General features: G+C 39.7%; 2 protein-coding genes and 1 pseudogene across 2 annotated transcripts; 1 reads left to right on the top strand and 2 right to left on the bottom strand.

The window, feature by feature from the left end:
- The first annotated feature begins 5 nt into the window (after positions 1-5).
- On the top strand, positions 6-5,938 carry mto1 (mitochondrial tRNA translation optimization 1). Its single transcript, XM_039788066.1, has 13 exons — positions 6-569; positions 1,315-1,517; positions 1,642-1,841; positions 1,952-2,069; positions 2,292-2,590; positions 2,776-2,888; positions 2,995-3,185; positions 3,297-3,427; positions 4,372-4,576; positions 4,789-4,960; positions 5,099-5,208; positions 5,372-5,529; positions 5,653-5,938. The coding sequence occupies exons 2-13, from the start codon at positions 1,328-1,330 to the stop codon at positions 5,821-5,823; spliced, it is 2,058 nt and encodes a 685-aa protein (XP_039644000.1). The 5' UTR covers positions 6-569; positions 1,315-1,327; the 3' UTR covers positions 5,824-5,938.
- LOC120550997 (tectonic-3-like) lies at positions 5,917-10,898 on the bottom strand. The gene is made up of 14 exons (XM_039788072.1): positions 10,381-10,898; positions 9,673-9,787; positions 9,493-9,590; positions 9,246-9,355; positions 8,993-9,101; positions 8,169-8,281; positions 8,039-8,077; positions 7,578-7,652; positions 7,338-7,457; positions 7,158-7,256; positions 6,950-7,053; positions 6,641-6,788; positions 6,350-6,484; positions 5,917-6,233 (listed from the first exon to the last, which is right to left on the bottom strand). Exons 1-14 carry the CDS (start codon positions 10,667-10,669, stop codon positions 5,988-5,990), a joined length of 1,800 nt encoding a protein of 599 aa, XP_039644006.1. The 5' UTR covers positions 10,670-10,898; the 3' UTR covers positions 5,917-5,987.
- Positions 10,899-12,122: 1,224 nt separating this feature from the next.
- LOC120551632 lies at positions 12,123-15,497 on the bottom strand (annotated as a pseudogene).
- Positions 15,498-17,935: the final 2,438 nt, after the last annotated feature.

The following is a 17,935-nucleotide window of genomic DNA, read 5'->3' as shown; positions in this document are numbered from 1 at the left end:
TGACTGGAAACCGGCTGAAAGGGGGAGGGGGCGTTGACATGCGCGTGCGCCTTTGACCTACTAGGGAGCGTGCGTACGTTCAATAATGTGTGCATTGGATCGATATTTGATTAATCCTGATTTATCTCTGATATAAATAAGAATGGATGGTTTCTGCTGTACACGTGGCAGTCACCAAACAAAACACCAACATCGTTTTGTTTACAAAGTATTACCTTGATATTTATTAATTCCACCTTCACCTTTTGTCTGTTCTTGTGTATGTTGCTGTTGTTTGCTTTATTTTTTCATTTCATTCATGAATTCATCAATGACTTATTATAAGAACAGCCAATGCCTATAGGCAAACAAACTGACTTGACCTATTAAACAACATTGTTAGTGCGTCTATACACCAGTTATTACGACTGTAAGCTACAGACAGCATGGCAGCCTCCACAAAGAGCGTTTGTGTAGCAGGGGTTTGGTTATTTTCTCAAGGATCTTGATCTTTCCTTGAATTTTAGTTTCTTCTGACATCATTCTGGAAATTAAACGAAATACCTTCTTCGTCTTCTGCCAAAGAAATTGTAAGTACATTTAATACTCAAGCTAATTTGGGAGTTGCAATGGACCTATAGTTACGTACAAATACAGTAGTGTTATACATAACACTACTAGACTTACAAACATGTATGTAGGCCTACATATGAAATTATCTGTCACTGTACTTATGAACCTCTTTAAAGATAAATGGAAAACTACGGTATTTACATGCAGGACTCTTTAATATCAACACCTTATATAAAATATGAGTAGCAGTTTGGCCTAAAGCTGTTTGGAAGTTATCCTGCTATATCATTTATTTTAAGTGAAAAATCCGTTTTTAATGTCAAATAGTCTTAAGGCTTGAAATGTGTTAGTATTTTCATTGGCTCAAATGCATGCTAATGCTTTCAATGGTGACAAGTTTTCATGAAATTTAATTTTAACAGAAGTGCAAGTAAATGTAGCAGCAGTATATTAAGTAGTTAGATCATCTTAAATTTCAAAATAATTGTTACATGTCAGAAGTGATGCAACAAAAATGTAACAACTCAAAAGGAATCATTTGAGCATGTACACTGGTATATCTTACCATGAATTCCTTTACACTTTTTTTTATTACACTTGAGTACATTTTGAATGCATGACCCACTTACCTTTGATGGAGTAATAGCATCAAGTAACTTCTTTTTAACTAAAGATTAGAGGCAGTTTTGTCCTCACTCTGTACTGCTCCCATTGAAAAAAGTAATTATGTCCACATTTCTGACCATCTAACCCTCACTCCAGGTATGCATCCCACATGTTGACAAAGAAGCTTCAACCCCTGCAGAACTTTCTGTCACTGATTTCCAGACGTGGCAGTCACCTTGCCAGACAGCAGTATGATGTCATTGTTGTGGGTGGGGGTCACGCAGGGACTGAGGCGGCGGCGGCGGCAACCAGAGTGGGAGCAGAGACACTACTGGTCTCACAGAAAATACAAACCATTGGTGGGAGAAAGAGACAGTTTGCCCTTTAAAAAACATCCTCTTAGTGCAATCTAGATAGTATTTTTCATTTTTGATTAAAAACGTTCTACCAAAATATACTCCTTCTCCCATCACGTCCCTCCAGGTGCCTTGTCCTGTAACCCGTCTCTGGGAGGAGTAGGGAAGGGCCAGCTGGTGAAGGAGGTAGATGCTCTGGATGGGCTGTGTGGTCGAGCAGGAGACTGGGCTGGGATCCATTTCTCCATTCTGAATCGTAGAAAAGGCCCCGCTGTGTGGGGCCCGAGGGCCCAGCTGGACCGGCAGCGCTACCGCGAATTTATTCAGGTATCTTATACACAGATGTGGTTTCATTTTCTGTTTAGTATAACAGAATTGTTGTCTGTGAATGGATTAAAAAATGTTAACTGTGCGTCTGCCTGCTGTTTCTCATTCAGTCTGAGCTGCTGTCCACTCCCAGGCTGACGGTGTTGGAGGGCTCAGTAGAGGAGCTGCTGGTATCAGAACCAAACCCAGAGGAGCCTGGACACCACAGAGTCACTGGGATACGTTTGGGTAGGGAGAAAATGCTATTGCTATTTTATCCTATGCTATTACGATTAGGATTCAAATGAAATGTTGAAGCCAATCAGTTGTGGAGTTTGTTGGACACCTGATATCTAACAAATGCACTAACCAGTAAAATGCACTTTCAACATTTTCCAGTATAAGTTACAGAAAAAAATTAAAATCTGTTAATCAGTTTACAATTTTGCACTTGTTTTGACATCGTCTCAGCAAATGGAAGCCACCTGATCTCAGCCAGCTCCGTGGTTCTTACTACTGGTACTTTCTTGTCTGGCTCCCTCTTCCTGGGCCAAAGCATGTCCCCCGGGGGTCGGATTGGAGACGCGCCATCGAGTGCTGGGCTGTCCCAGACTCTGAGGGAGAGGCTGGGGCTAAGGATAGGCAGACTGAGGACTGGTACCCCTCCCAGGATTGTGAAGGATTCAGTAGACCTTTCCTTGGCTCACGTTCACCCCCCTGACAGTCATCCAACTCCATTCAGCTTCCTTAATACACACACACGCTGCAAGGTAAATTCATTTGGTTGACTAATTGAGTAACAGATTTTTCAGCACTAGTATACAATACATTTATAAGTGTAGAAGATCTAAAAAAGTGCTATTAAATGTTTTTGTTTAGTCAACAAAAGGACTTCTACATTATATCTATTATTTTTTTTTTTTTACTTTTATCTGGCAACTAAACACTTCTTCAGCCTGAAGAGCAGCTGCCTTGCTACCTGACCTATACTACTCCTGGTGTAGAGAGAGTGGTGAGGGAGAGTCTTCATCTCAACTGTCACATACAGCAAGACACCAAGGGTCCCAGGTATACACACACACACACACACACACACACACACACACACACACACACGCACACACAGTGTGTTCTGAAACTGAAAAGTATTAACTCTAGTCTTTGGCTGTCACAGATACTGTCCCTCCATTGAGTCGCGAGTGCTTCGTTTCCCAGGCAGACAGCACCAGGTGTGGCTGGAGCCTGAGGGGGTGACCTCTGACCTTTTATATCCTCAGGGTCTCTCCATGACCATGCCCCCTGACGTGCAGCTCCGCCTCATAAGAGAAATCCCTGCCATGCATAGAGCTGAGATCCACACGCCTGGTATTTACTGCATGAATCCCGTTTGATCTGCATAGTAATAATTAATTAATCTAAAAGCATGTCTACTGTGTTGCCTGGATTTTATTTTTTTTATATTTTGGGCTTTTCCAGGTTATGGTGTGCAGTATGACTTTGTGTGTCCCACTCAGCTGAGCCCTGCCCTGCAGGTGAAAAGCACTCAGGGGCTTTTTCTGGCCGGTCAGATAAACGGAACAACAGGGTACGAGGAGGCTGCTGCACAGGTAGCTGCTTTTTTCTGTACACTATATTTAGCAATTCAGTGTTTAAATTGTGGGTCATAAAACATGCATCGATGTCAACCAATTTTCAGTCTTCTGCCACTACCTCACAGTACACTCTCTGGGCTCTAGAGCGTATCACGTAGTTGTATTTTCCAGGAGTAACAGAATGAGGAGCTTGTTGTCTTACTGGTTTTACCTGTAATTGCTGTTTGTTTCACTTGGAAAATAGATTAATTGATTAGTTATCAACTATTAAATTAATAGGCAACTATTTTGATAAGCGAATAAACGGTGATTTATTATTTCTTTGATTCCAGCTTCTTAAATGTGAATAGTTTCTAGTTTCTTCTCTCCTCTATGGCAGTAAACTGAATATCTTTGAGTTGTGGACAAAACAAGATATTTGAGGACATCATTTTGGGCTTTGGGAAACACTGATCTGCATTTTTCACTATTATTTCTGGCATTTTAGAGATCAAATAACTCGATAATGGAGCTGGGCAATATATCGATATTATATTGATATCGTGATATGGGACTAGATATCGTCTTAGATTGTGGATATCGTAATATGGCATAAGCGTTGTCTGGTTTTAAAAGCTGCATTACAGTAAAGTGATGTCATTTTCTGAACTTAGCAGGCTGTTCTAGTCTGTTCTATTATTTGCCTTTACCCAGTTAGTAATTATATCCACATTACTGTTGATTATTTATCAAAAATCTCATTGTGTAAATATTTTGTGAAAGCACCAATAGTCAAAACTACAATATCGTTGCGGTATCGATAGAGGTATTTGGTCAAAAATATCGTGATATTTGATTTTCTCCATATCGCCCAGCCCTACACGATAATAATATTGATTAATTGAGAAAACAAATGACAGATTAATCAACAATGAAAAGAATTGTTAGTTGCAGCCCTGCTCTTGTTTCTGTCTGTGCAGGGCCTGTGGGCGGGGGCGAACGCTGCCCGCTGGGCGCTCTCCATGCCACCAGTAGCACTGTCTCGGACAGAGAGTTATATTGGAGTTCTAATTGATGATCTGGTGAGTCGAGGCGTTACAGAGCCGTACCGCATGTTCACCAGCCGGGCTGAGTTTCGAACCTCTCTAAGGCCGGACAACGCTGACCTCCGCCTCACTCTGAAAGGTAGGCATAGTGTCTGGGACTTTAATTATTTCACAGACATATCCGGATGTGAGACAACCTGTAGTCATTCATTTCAATTTTATTCATAGTGTCAAATCATAACAGAAGTTATCTCTGGACAGTGAGAACACTTTACAGAGTCATGATGGGTCCTACAAGTGGTTGTTCTACTTTCTACTTTTTCTCCACTCATAAATGTTTTCCTCTGCCAGGGTTTGAGGAGGTGGGATGTGTGTCCACCTTGCGCTACCAGGAGGCTGTGAGAGTAAGGGACAGTCTGCAGGATGCACTGGCAGCCCTTCAGGCTCTCTCTCTGTCCACCCACAACTGGAGAAAAAAGTTGCCCGACATGTGTATGAGCGAGGCTAAGAGCACTTTACTGACGTGAGTGACAAATATGTGGAATCACCAGTGTCATGGACCAAATCTGCTCAGCAGAGCATGTCGGACGTTTCATCTCAAGATACAGTCAAAAGTGGTACATTTTTGGTCCTGACTGTTACTTTGTGGTTTCTTTTTCAGTGGTATGGACGTGCTGCAGTACAACGACGTGTCCTTTGAAATGCTGGCATCTGCCTTCCCAGAGTGCCTTTTACCACACATGGAGTTCTCACAAAGACTCAAGATAGAGGGTAAAAAGTGGTTTGGGCATTTTGAAGCAGCAGGGAAGGGGAACATTGCCTTCATGGCTCAGTTATCCTTCTGCACTGCCTCAAAATGCTGCTTTGATATTGTCCACAACTACCACAGCATGGTTCATATTTTCTCAATAAAATCATTTCTCCTGTTATTTAGCTGTGTACAGACCTCACTGTAACCTTCAGAAGAAAGAGATTGAGAGAATTCAGAAGGAGGAGAACATGTCTCTTCCACAGGACATAGACTATTTCTCTCTGCCGGTGTCTCTGTCTCAGGAAGTCAGAGAGATTTTGGACAGAGTTCGACCCAGCACTGTGAGTATAGTGTATTTACTGCTTCCTAATAACTTTTTGTTCTGGCTAAATTAAACAAACTTTTGTACGGTTTAATAAAAGAAATTAATTAATATGCAACTAATACCATGCTTTATCGTCCAGCTGGGTGCTGCTACACGTTTGCAAGGTATCACTCCAGCTGCAATTGTCCATCTCCTTAACTACGTACGCCACACAGGACAAAAGGAGCGAAGAACGCACAGAAACCAACCACACCAAAAGAAGGCGAGAGAAGAGGAGCTATGTGGAAGAAATGCAGCTTTACCTCAGTGAAATAATAACTCGTAAAATGTCATGTAAAAATGTATGTATTCCGGAAAATGTACAAAAGAATAAATTAGCATTTCTATAGGATTTACTTTTATATTGAAAAAAAAAAAAAAAAAAAGAAGAGACAAATGACATAGTAAACATTCTTTCCACTGTTAGCTATCCGACTACCTGGTGATGAATTGTAATCCTGTTAGTAACATTACTGTGAACAGCGTTAAACTCCATGTGACTGTCCCAGTGTCACTGCCGTTAATGACAATGTGCCCGTCCAGCTCAGCAGTGCCTCTAGTGAAGAAACCAAATGGAAACTTCCAGTTAGGCTGAGACGAGCCTCTGGGGGGTTCTGGGTAAACTGTATTGTCAACAAACGTCACCTCCGTGGTCAGAGCAATAGGGGACGACTGAGGACACTGAGGGGAAAAATGGGAGGAGAGTATTTTTAACATAGAGGTGAAAACTACGTGTGTTGCACAGATAAAAATGATTTTTGATACTTGCCTCACAGTGAGAGAGTACATGTGCCTACCTTGAAATTTTGACACTGAAAAATGTATTTGGCCCCCAGGATGTAGTTCTGGGGAAGGTCTAAGAGACCCTGGCGGGCCCACAGTACTCTGACAGAGAGAGAGTTGGGGAGGACGCAGCCTAATTCACATGTTTCCTGAGAGAGGGAACAAAATAAATAGGAGGAACACAAGACTGTAGATTCAAACCACAGGCACACAATGTAAAGTTTCAGATAATCCAAAAACATAACATTCAGTTATTCAACTTTTTATTTTTTTTTAAATACTTTCAATTCCTGATTCAGCTGTACCTGCCGGCTGACAGGACACTCCTGGGTGATGGCTTTCGTCCAGTCCGGTTGGGAGCCAGAGTTCATGGCGATCGCATCGGGCGTAGCAAGTCCCTGCAAGATCCCGTAAATCTGGGAACGCAGCTCTGAACAGTCACTAGATGGGGAACTAAACAGCATACAGAAAGTGAAAGGACACATAGAAGATTCAATAAAACTCATTGCATTATAATAATCTTTAATACTAGGACTCACTTTTAGCAACTCCACCACTACTCTTCATGTATGAAACTTCAGTTAAAACTAGATAGAAGCAAAGCAACTACTTACCTGAATGTGCAGCCAGTGACGGTGTTGTGTGTGAAGAGGACGATTGCTCGTCTGCTGGGGTCCGAGGAACACTCCCCACTCTGTGACGGCCCCAGTGTGGTCAGCTAACTCACTGTCAAGGAACCATGATGCATGATTGACTCCAAGCTAGCTGGATACATGAAACAGTAACTGAAAGAGAAGTTCATGATGTTGTTTGTGAGGATACAGGCTTCACTTCTCCATCAAAGCGACCAATGACCGGAGAGCCCGCTCTGAGTCCGACTGCAGGGATCAGCCCTTCGGGAGTGGAGCTGGGTGTTGCCAGCTGGAAGAAAGAAATGGTATAATGTAAGTGTTTGAATCTGTAGCGCATTTAGTGAAGAAATATGTGGCTTTAACAGACTACCTGGAACTGTACAGAGTGTGTCTGCAACAGTAACTGATTTGGATCCACATCAGCTAAGACTATGTTCACTGTTGCATACGTGAGTTCCCCTCTGCCTGTGTATCCAATGACAAACTCCACCTACAGGAGAACCAGGAGTTTAAACTTGGGTTTAAAGAATTTGTGTGATTTAGGAGAACATTTTTTTTTGTGTGTGTCTGTGGGGGGGGGGGGGGGGGTCTTAAATTTTCATCTACTTACATTTTTCACCACATTGACACAGGAGTTGTTTTGTTCACTTGGTGCAGGCCAGTCAGTCAGTGGAGTAACTGGGATCTGAAACAAGTTAGTACAGTGCCTCATTTAAATGGAATTAACTAATTAAGATGTATTTTTTAATGCGCATACTGTTCCTTTACAGGCTAATACCTTGCTTTAAAAAACATCCACTCTCAAGAGGCCAAACTTGTAAGTTGAAGAAACCTAACAAGTTAATTATTTGTGCTACAGATTCAGTTTTTGTTTGTAGATACAAAGTATAGTGTTTAATTCTAAGACTTGTGCTTTGCAACATGCAGGACAAAACCCCAAATGCTAGTGTTGAAAGCTTATTTCGTAGGTTTATCATATCAACTTGTGCAGAGGCATGTGAAGTGCAAAATGTAAGTGTTACTGCTAATATCATGTGTGGCTTTGAGCTGTTCGTACAATCAGTGACTTACCAGTAAGTCTGACACTTGTGCCGTCCCAACTTTTGGAATCTGTAATAAAAAAATATTGATGTTAGCCTATCTGAGAGTCTCACCAGTAATTGTCTGAATAAAAGCATTTAGTGCAGACAGACTCACTAACCTTGATCAGGCTCAGGTTAGAGAAGTAGGAGCGGGCGTTTAAATTTGGGTCTGTGGTGCATGACTGAGGAGTCAACATGCGGGTACAAGACAGAGACACAGACCTCAAGAACTCTGCAAGCAGGAGAAAAGTTTTTTTTTTTTAGGAAAAAAAAAAAAAGAGTTATAGTGGTTAATACGGTTGTGATATTCAGACACAATATACTTCATGTACAGTATAGCAATGCAATGACTGTTTAACCCTTGTATTGTCCTTCGTGTCACGGGGATTTGTTTAGTTTATTTAACGCGTTCAAGTGCAGGATGGGTCTCGGGACCCCGAAGAATGAGGCCCCCGCCAGTTCACGTAAAATGTCATCACATAGTACGCGAGGGTCACCGGGGACCCAAAGCTCAACGTGAGGCCAATACAAAACGTCAAATAAACTGAACGGGTCCCTAGGACAACACAAGTTAAGCATAGTGTGTATTTTTATAAAAACACCGCACAAATATTCAAAAGAAAATTACTTCAAATTTCCGTTTGAGTTTGCTCATCATACAGGAAGCAATTACTATTAACTGCAGTGAGAGTACTTCAAGGACTGTAGGAAATCATTAAGGGAGACAAAGGGGCCTTCTGGCTAAATGTGATTTTATGTAATTTTGCTGTTACTAGTGCACTGAGAGATTGACATGAGAAAGACTGCTCATTCTGACGAGAGAAATTCCCAGATACAAAACTTAACCTAGATGGCAGGTCTGGATTTAAAAACGTTTGGGGGAACTCTATTACACTGCGACACGCAACCGTTTGACATACTTTTTTATTTGGTGTGAACTTACTTGCAGGGTTGCGGTTGATACACAATTCAGTAGCAGCCCCTGGAGATGTCTGATAAAGGAGACTTCGCACAGACGAGCTGGAAAAATATGTCTGGATGACATCATCAACCTACAAAAGTTAAAGAATCTTTTATGCATTTCATCTATTAAAGATACACTCCCTGATTTAGTTGTAGTATTGTCTAAAAGTGTATTACTTTTAATACTTCAGATTCAACATTGTAAGCAGAAAAACATCTTCTTATGAGTTTACCCTATAGAAATCTCTGCTGTGGCTGCTGCCTGTAGGTGCTGGTGGTGAGAAGTGGTACGAGTCCCCTAAAGTTGGATACTGCGGTAGAGCTGGGAGTGACTGTGGTGCATCTGTTGGGAGATGCTGCATTAGTGGGGGGATACTTACATGTTGATACGCTCTTGCGAAAATTAGCTGTAACATATTCAGTGATTCCGCTGGTGGGGTATTTATTTTAAATGAATATATTCTCATTACATCTACGTACCTTTAGGCCGTACACAAAACAATGAGTCAGTCAAAGTGACAAGAGATGAATCCACATTAGCCCTAAACATCAGCCATTTCTCAATGCAAACTCCGGATCTGTAAAATAAAAATACTCTTTTAAATGCTAAAAATATGCACTTTATGTGCTATGACTTCAAAGCGTGTGCAGAAGACTTACATAGCTTTCTGTGAACATCCGGTGAAGACGGTACTCAAGTTCGCAATACCACAATTAACGGCGTCACAACAGCAGCCAATGTCACAGAAATCAGGAGTTAAATCACAGAGACAACCTTGATAACAACAGAAAAGACTTGTGTTAGTCAGGACAACTTCCGTTTTGTGTTACGGTCACGGTTTCCTTATGTACTCTTGACAGTGACACTGTCAATGTTTTTTTAAATCCTTAGCTATTTTATTGAGTTTATAGTTGTAAAAAGTGAATTCAACAATGTTTGTGGCCATTGATCTTATTAGAAATAACTTAGATCTAACTGTAAAAAGCCAAGATGTTTAGTTGAAACTGTACACTTTAATCAATAATTACTAAGTTCTAAATCAAAGTCTCCAATTAGGGTCTGAGATATCGTTAATAAGCGGTAATAGTTCTTGAAGTTCAGCAGCTATTACAGTGCACAAAAGAGAAAGGGCAAACTATTTTAAACCTGGTATTGTATTATTATAATTTATATAAGGGGCACCTAAAAACAGTTGATAGGGTTTAAGAAGCTAAAGATGTACAAAAAATGAATTGGGTCTGGCTTGCGCAATCAGTGGGAGACAGCTTAATGTTCATGTAGCTTGCTAGCACTTCTGGTTATCAAACCTTCAAAACGGCCTAACAAAAAAAACAAAGACAAGATCCCGAGAGGCAGGTGTAAGTTACCATCTGAAGTCACAAGAGGTTGGACGGTGGTTGCAGGGGGCGCTTCGGTGACCACAGTGGGAACTTGAGACACAGTCAGCGCCGTGGTTGACATGGAGTCCAGAGTGGCCGCCTCAGTGGTGCCCACGCTGGTGGAGTCCACGGCCGCTGTACCGCCCGGAGCAGGGGTTGCTGAGCTGAACGGCGCTCCATTTATAGGGCTGGGAGTCCCGGATTCTGTGGCTGCGTGGGCCAAGCGTCCACACGAGACGATAAATATCTGAATTGAAAACCACTGGTGGGAATTCATTTCGTCAAAGAGACATGTTGCGGTCAACAGTGCGACGTCTAGTTAGCTGTTGTAAAACAATGGTAACTTTATAGTTGGCTAGATTTATTTCTCCTACGTCGGTCGTTACAACTTTACACCTATGAATTCTTACAATAAAATAAACATAAGCAATTCAGGAAACATTTTCCATGGATGCATGGACATGCTAGGCAAACTTACACCGAGAACAAGCTTCTTCTCGTTACCAAGGAAGTTGTAAAGGCGACTTCCGTTTCTCAGTTAATACTACCGTAAAACCTGTAAAAGAGAAGAAATATATTTTTTCTAACTTCTTAAATTAATGTGATCATTCAGCAATGGTCCCATAAGTCTGCGGTTGTGCTTACATGTCATTGCATTTAATAGCTTACTCTGTACAATATTGCAAAATATAGGCTTTAGATTGTACATTTGACCTTATCTGAGGTAATGGTTGAGTTGAGCTTGTCGCCAGAATATCAACTTCAAATGTATTGCAATGTATGTCCACTAGCTTTTGCTAAAACTCCTAAGATATTTTTTGCTTCTCAACCATAGACTGTTTATATTACAGTTTTTTCCAACTGCTTACACACGTTTTCAAAACTATATCTCCTTTATCAAAACTCTACACACAATTTCCAAAACTGCACACACAAAATGCAAAATGCCTCACATCTCCTTCAAAATGAAACACTGCATTCAAAATACCATTTTTTTCATAATAGTACATTTTTGGATATACCATGTACACACTGTTGTTCTAAATCTAAAGCTCTTTTGTCTTTTATAGTCTTATATCTACATTTACAATGTTTTAGAGAGAAAGTAATCTGCTGAAAGTGGTTGAAAAATGCACTGTAAAAAAAAAAGTAATGTTAAACAGAAAATATCTATTGGGCAAAACATTACGTTTGTAAGAGTAGCACAGTGTTGTATACAGTAGCATGACACAAGAAAACAGTACAAACATACATACCTGTCAAGTTTTGGATTTGAAAATAAGGGAAATTTTCCGGTGCCCACCTCGAGCAGTCCCACCACCCCAACCAAGCTCCAGTATCCCTTACATTTTAAGACAGGTGTACAAGAAAGCTAAAATCACCACTTGATGCAGAATGCTGAAAACATTTACAATTTATAACATTGCTTGTCTTTACATTTACATTTTATTTTCATTCCACACATTCTTTTCATTTCATATTGCTTTTCTTTTACAGTTTTTCTTTTAATTTCACATAACCTTTCTTTAGTGAGTTATTGTACAAATTTGTTGCAGACTTTGCATTCTTTAAGACTGTTTTGGAAGGAGTGTATTTGTGGGCTGGGCCAGAGTGGTTAATTTTACATGAGAGTAGAGAATAGAGGATAGAAAACTGACAGATTCGCAAATGAGTTATTAGGCACTGGCTGGTAGCATGCACTGCTTGGCATATGAAACATTTAAACGTATTCATATGTCATTCAAAAGTTTTGCCCGCAACTCACGAACTCTTGGAGACTCATCTGTTGTGGTAACATCAATGTTGTAGACCGTTGTCTGTAGAAATGGACCAGGGACTCATAAGACAAGTTGAACACGTAGTGGGATTTAAACAGTTCATCAAAAGCACCCAACGAGCTGGTGGCTTGGCAGAGGATGAGCTGTTTGTCAACGGCGATGTAGAAGGTATCAATCGCTTCTGGGTTCGGCCAATGGCAAGGATGTATGGTTGTTTACTCTCCCTTTCCTGCAGATATTCATTGATGCTGCAGCATGACTAAAAAGAAAAAAAATATTATGTGTACACTTTCAAGTGAATCTGGTACTTGCTGGTCCATGTTAATGTAATAGACTTTGTAAACTGCCCCTGTGATTTGAGATAATTTGCTTCACTGGAAAAACGGTCCTCAAGTAATTGGGACATACTGGCCTGCAATACCATTAATTTGGAAGGAACGCACTTTAAAAGCAACATATGGCTAGCAAGTGCATATAACTAAAAAAAACTCTCGTGGAATTTTAACAAAATGAGGCATATAATGTACCTTATGAAAGTGCACCATTTTGTCCACTGCATCACTTTGACTTATTTTGGTCCTCTTCCGTCCAGCTGTGGGTGGCAAGAGATAGAGAAGAAGCAGCATAGAAGCTGTCCCAGTTTATCAGGAGGAAAAACAAGGCATTAATGTCTAATAGGAAAAGATAAAAATAGCTAACTAATTTGTAATATGAACAATGCATGCTGTGTAGCTTACCCGTTTCATCGTTCTCTGCAAGTTTCTCAGCAGCTTTTAGAAGTCGGCACAGCTCAGTTGTCGGAGTCAGTTGTTTGGCCTCTTTGATGAACTTGGGCTTGAATGAGGTGTCCCACTTCTCAAGCATCTTGGAGGCTGTTTCAGCACCAAACAGCAGCAGGAAGTCTTGATTCACCTGTTGATTATACACACAAGCATATATACTGTATGAGACCAGGACTCAGTGCATTGTTAATGGTGAGCTTAGTGATTTTTGATATCAGTGTGTGGTATATTAAACCAGTGTAAATCAGAATAAAGATTTTGGAAAAAAGACAATCAATAAGCCAGGAAGATGAATGATTAGGTGTTTTCATGGCTAACATCCAGCAAAACAAGACTTCAGTTTAAATAAAAGAAATATACAACTCACCAGTCCTTTGACATCCAAAAAGCGTGGAAATGTTTTGAAGACATCTGTGCTTCTTTGTGGGTCATGCACTAGGTCCTGACGATGTTGAAACGTCATCTTCATCTTCTGAAATACACTTGCTTCATCAGGGGAGTGAACAAGAAATGAAATGGCCTCCCTGCAGGCATCTCCATCAAGCTGCTGAGGCAGTGTAGTTGCTGATCTTCGGCGCTTTGGTCCTTGTGCTTGATGTACTGAGACTTCCTTGACTGGCCGTTTTCCCGTAGTCCTGGAAATGGTTTTGAGGCGCCACGCTAAATATCTAGTGCCTTTTTCCCCATTATAGAAATGCTCCTGTTACATTTAAATGAATAAACACAAATAATCACAAAACGATCTTACATAAAGTGAAGATGCAGCATTGTGAAACAAAAGAACAATTACTTATTTAACAGATTTTCTTTTTAATATCCTTATAACCCAAGTAATTTCAAGTCAGGGCACCATCATAATTGTTGAATTTTGAAATCTTTTCACTTTTATAAACAACTGTAGTTATTTTATAATGAAAACTACAACGCCAAAGCCCTTTACTGTAAATCTGGTGCTGTGTTTTCTTAATAAGGTTGTAAAACTTACATAGCCCTTTGGAGAAAAAGGATCCTTCAGTGAGGGAAAGTAATAATTCCCAGGGCATACTTCTTCTGCTGACGGGAAGGAATCCTGCTATAGAGAGAAGAAAGTCAATCTTTAATAATTTCTTTAGTACAAGAAACATTAGTTATATCATTACATTAGTTATATCATTACATTAGTTATATCATTACAAGATTACAGCCTTATTACATTTCTTTGTAATAAAAACCTTTTTAAATCTTAACCATGTCTCTCAGTCATATCACTCGCCAATATGTTGACAAGCTGTCTCCGAGTGCGGTGCATTAGTGAATTTTCTGACTTGTACTCCTCAAGAATATCCTCTCCTCCAGGCTTCTTAAGCAAGGCCTTTTCTACCATCTACTCGCATAACAGGAAAAGGAAAAATAAGTTTTAGTGTTCAATTCTGTCTATTAGAAAAAACATACCACAACATGTCTATATAGGGTGAAAGTTCAGAGGAATGACAAAAAACAGCAGTATTGTGAAAGATAAACATCTACGAAGGGAGCAAATTAATAACATTTTCTTTGATAAAAAAGTGAGTTTGGAACCAAATGCTTCAATTGGTGATAATCTCAATTAAACGTGACACCTTATAATTTATAGTAAATCAAAATAAGACGTTTCCAGCTCTCAATTACCTCCTCTGACACGGAAGCCTTTGTTGCAGAACTGCTCATGTCTTCTTTGCTGGATCTATTTCTGCCTGTGGTAATACCCAGTTCTCTAAGGTCACTGTCACTTGAAGAAAGTGATATGGTGTCCGTGAGGGAAGATTGTGTTGAATGATCTAGAGGAGAAAACTCTTTAAAAAGAGAGAATTTGATTAACTTAACTTTATGTGGCTTTATCCATTTTAGTATAAACATTTTAAGTAACCCTAAAGTATTCAGATTATATTTTTAGTAATCTGTAACAAATTTGACCCAACCTTGCCCACTGCCATGTTCTTTCCATAAAGAAAGGTCAATGTCAGCTGCACCAAATAGCCCTATCAATTAACATTGGTTTTCTTAATGACACCTACCTTCATCGGAAATACTATCATGTACTGTCAGGCACATGTCTGGATTGGCCTCCAACAGCTCTAGAAGAATGTCTTCCTCTACTGCTGTGTCAGTTTCATCAAAAATGTCAAGTTGAGCTACATGAGGAAGCCCAAACTTGTTTTTGACTGTAAAAAGGAGGGAATGTAACCAGATAAAGTCACCTGGAGCAAATTTGAAATCATCCTGCTTAACTCTGTTAAACTAAAAAGAATCATGTACAACCATGTTCTAACTAATGTTGATGATTCCACTATGAACGGTCATTAAAATAAAATATGACATAACATGTAATATAAACTGTTAAATACAGCCAAAAGTATTTAAATAGTTCTGCCACAGATAATATTGTGCTGTGATTTGTTGTTAAATTGGCTACATATTTTGTTTTGCCTTCAAATGATTTACCTTCCCTGATGAATTCTGAATAGGTGAAGCCTGAGTGCAATTTGATGTACTTCTTGATACTATTGCATTTCACCTTCAGCAACATGGCAACATCCTGAAACTGCAACTAGTGAAAAAAGGAAAAAGCGGTTCAATCTTCTGTAAGGAGATGTTAGCCTATGTTTCACAAACAACAGTGATGATTGTTCATCATATGCAGGAAAAAGAAAAGAAAGAAAATCTAAATATTCTGTTTGCAACATGATGCCCTGGCAACTTTTTTAGAACTTTATTCAGAAAACAAGCATTATTAAAAGTTGTTTGATTGTCATTTAACAGACAGACCTGATACTTTTTTTATCTGGATCATGATGTTGCGGTTTCGGCATACTTTAGACCCATTTAACAAGTAAATCACGGCGGAATTAGTTATTTTGGGTTCACACCACTTGTATAAATCCACTATAGCCCTAAACTATTTAAAGAACGAACATTTTAAAAAAATGTTCATCACAATGATGTTCATCACAATGTTTGTATTTCAGCTTAGTTTTTGCTGAAATAGTCATTAGGCTCGTTCGAGATGAGCCAGATCTGCGCAGAATCGATCACCGGCGATCGGCGCCCAATGCATGCCGGTTAGATTTGTGTCCGACTTGATCCCGACTTGCTCTGACGTCATGCACCCGTGGGCAACGATAATCTCACGAGACCAAGGCGGCCGCAGTTCTGAGACGCAGGTAGCGCAGTTGCTTTTCACCAACTGCAAGAGCCAGGCGGACGCAGGTGGACCCAGGGCATGCTGGGAAACGCCGGCCTCTCAGCTGATTGGTTCAGAATCGACTCAACATGATGACGTTTTATATCAACTTTTTATTGATTTTGAATCGGAGGGATTTTAACTGCTATTTGTCTGAGGTAAAGGCTTATTCTGTACAGAACACATGTAGTGTGGCTGATAGTTATGTTTAGAAGTCAGAGAGACTAAATCTGATCAGATTACGGATCATCTACAGTCTGTTGCAATTAAAATCAGCAACAGATCGCATGTAGAGAATTTTGACAGCTACTCTGTCACAATAGAACCAACTGGAGACTGTAGGAGCAGATATATGGGTCTGATAACATTTTATTAAACCAGAATCGGACCCGAACGGACTGCAGTGTTTGTGTCACTTCCTGTTCAGCCTGAAGGCTGCTGGAGTCAGCTGGAAAACTTTTTATTTTTTTTTATTGAACAATAGTAACAACCATACTTGGCCTGGTACAATAAATGAAATGTCTTCACAGACAACAGACAAGCACCTTACATAAGAGAGAAGAAAGAACACATGAACAAACAAGCAAACAAAGTAAAAAAAATAAATAAAAAAAAGGGGATAACACTAGGGGTTTTCAGAAAGTTTCACATCCTCTATCAAAGTAGATAAGATTAAGGCATTCTTTTTCTTCATTAAACTTCAGAGATAAAAAGTAATGACACAATTCTTTATGAAAAACATTAAAGTTTGGAAGTGTTTTCAGAAATCTATTCTTGTGTACAAAGAATTTCCCAAGAATAATGAATGTGTTACAGTTTTTTCCAACTGCTTACACACGTTTTCAAAACTATGTCTCCTTTTTTCAAAACTCTACACACAATTCCTAAACCTGCACACACAAAATGCAAAATGCCTCATATCTCCTTCAAAATGAAACACTGCATTCAAAATACCATAAACACATCTCAAAATGAAGCATTTGCATCAAATGGCAAACACTTTTTTCATAATAGTATATTTTTGGATATACCATGTACACACTGTTGTTCTAAATCTAAAGCTCTTTTGTCGTTCATAGGCTTATATCTACATTTACAATGTTCTAGAGGTAAAGTAATCTGCTGAGAGGGGTTGAAAAGTGCACTGTAAAAAACAATGTAATGTTACAGTAAAACAGAAAATATTGATTGGGCAAAACATTACGCTTGTAAGAGTAGCACAGTGTTGTATACAGTAGCATCAAACAAGAAAACAAAAGTATAAACATATGTAAACCAAAGGTATCATTTTTAGAATAAAGAATATGTGTATGTGTGTGTGTGTGTGTGTTGAGAGTGTTTGTGCGTGCTTGATTGATTTATAATGCTGAAATAGTTATTAGATAGTTGCAGTATGGACGCCACTGTAAAGCTACTCAAGATGGGCTTCTCTCATTGGTCAATCCGTGGTTGATCACATGATGAATAAGTGTGGCCCTGATCTCATCAGAGATGGCTCTCCTTCTTACTCTTCTTCCCTCCTCCTCCTCCTCCTCCTCCCTCCTCATTGTTGTCCCCTGTCTCTCCCTCCTACTCCCCTTGCTCTGTCTATTGTTGGCATCCATTGTTCAAAACAGGTAATCTGACCTTTGACCTCTGTATAGGCCTATACTAAAGCAATGATTGGTTAGTGTTCAGTTATGACATAATGTGTTTGCAAATGTGAGGAGTGTGTGTGTGCCCTGGTAAATAAGTGTAGCATTTTGATTGGTTGTGTTTAGAAAAGGAAAGCAAGTCACTTCTTG

Source organism: Perca fluviatilis, chromosome 21 (assembly GCF_010015445.1).
Source record: "Perca fluviatilis chromosome 21, GENO_Pfluv_1.0, whole genome shotgun sequence".
NCBI classification, from domain to species: domain Eukaryota; kingdom Metazoa; phylum Chordata; class Actinopteri; order Perciformes; family Percidae; genus Perca; species Perca fluviatilis.
Note: the sequence above shows the minus strand (reverse complement) of the source record. Positions and strands in the feature narration are given on the sequence as shown.

Coding starts and splice junctions, on each gene's coding strand:
- LOC120550997 (XM_039788072.1), bottom strand. CDS start 10,669: ATGAATTCCCACCAGTGGTTTTCAATTCAGATATTTATCGTCTCGTGT. Junction 7,054..7,157: donor TTGATGGAGAAGTGAAGCCT/GTATCCTCACAA, acceptor ACAGTGAGTTAG/CTGACCACACTGGGGCCGTC. Junction 6,234..6,349: donor TTCAGTGTCAAAATTTCAAG/GTAGGCACATGT, acceptor TTTTCCCCTCAG/TGTCCTCAGTCGTCCCCTAT.
- mto1 (XM_039788066.1), top strand. CDS start 1,328: ATGTTGACAAAGAAGCTTCAACCCCTGCAGAACTTTCTGTCACTGATT. Junction 2,889..2,994: donor CAAGACACCAAGGGTCCCAG/GTATACACACAC, acceptor TGGCTGTCACAG/ATACTGTCCCTCCATTGAGT. Junction 3,186..3,296: donor AGCTGAGATCCACACGCCTG/GTATTTACTGCA, acceptor GGGCTTTTCCAG/GTTATGGTGTGCAGTATGAC.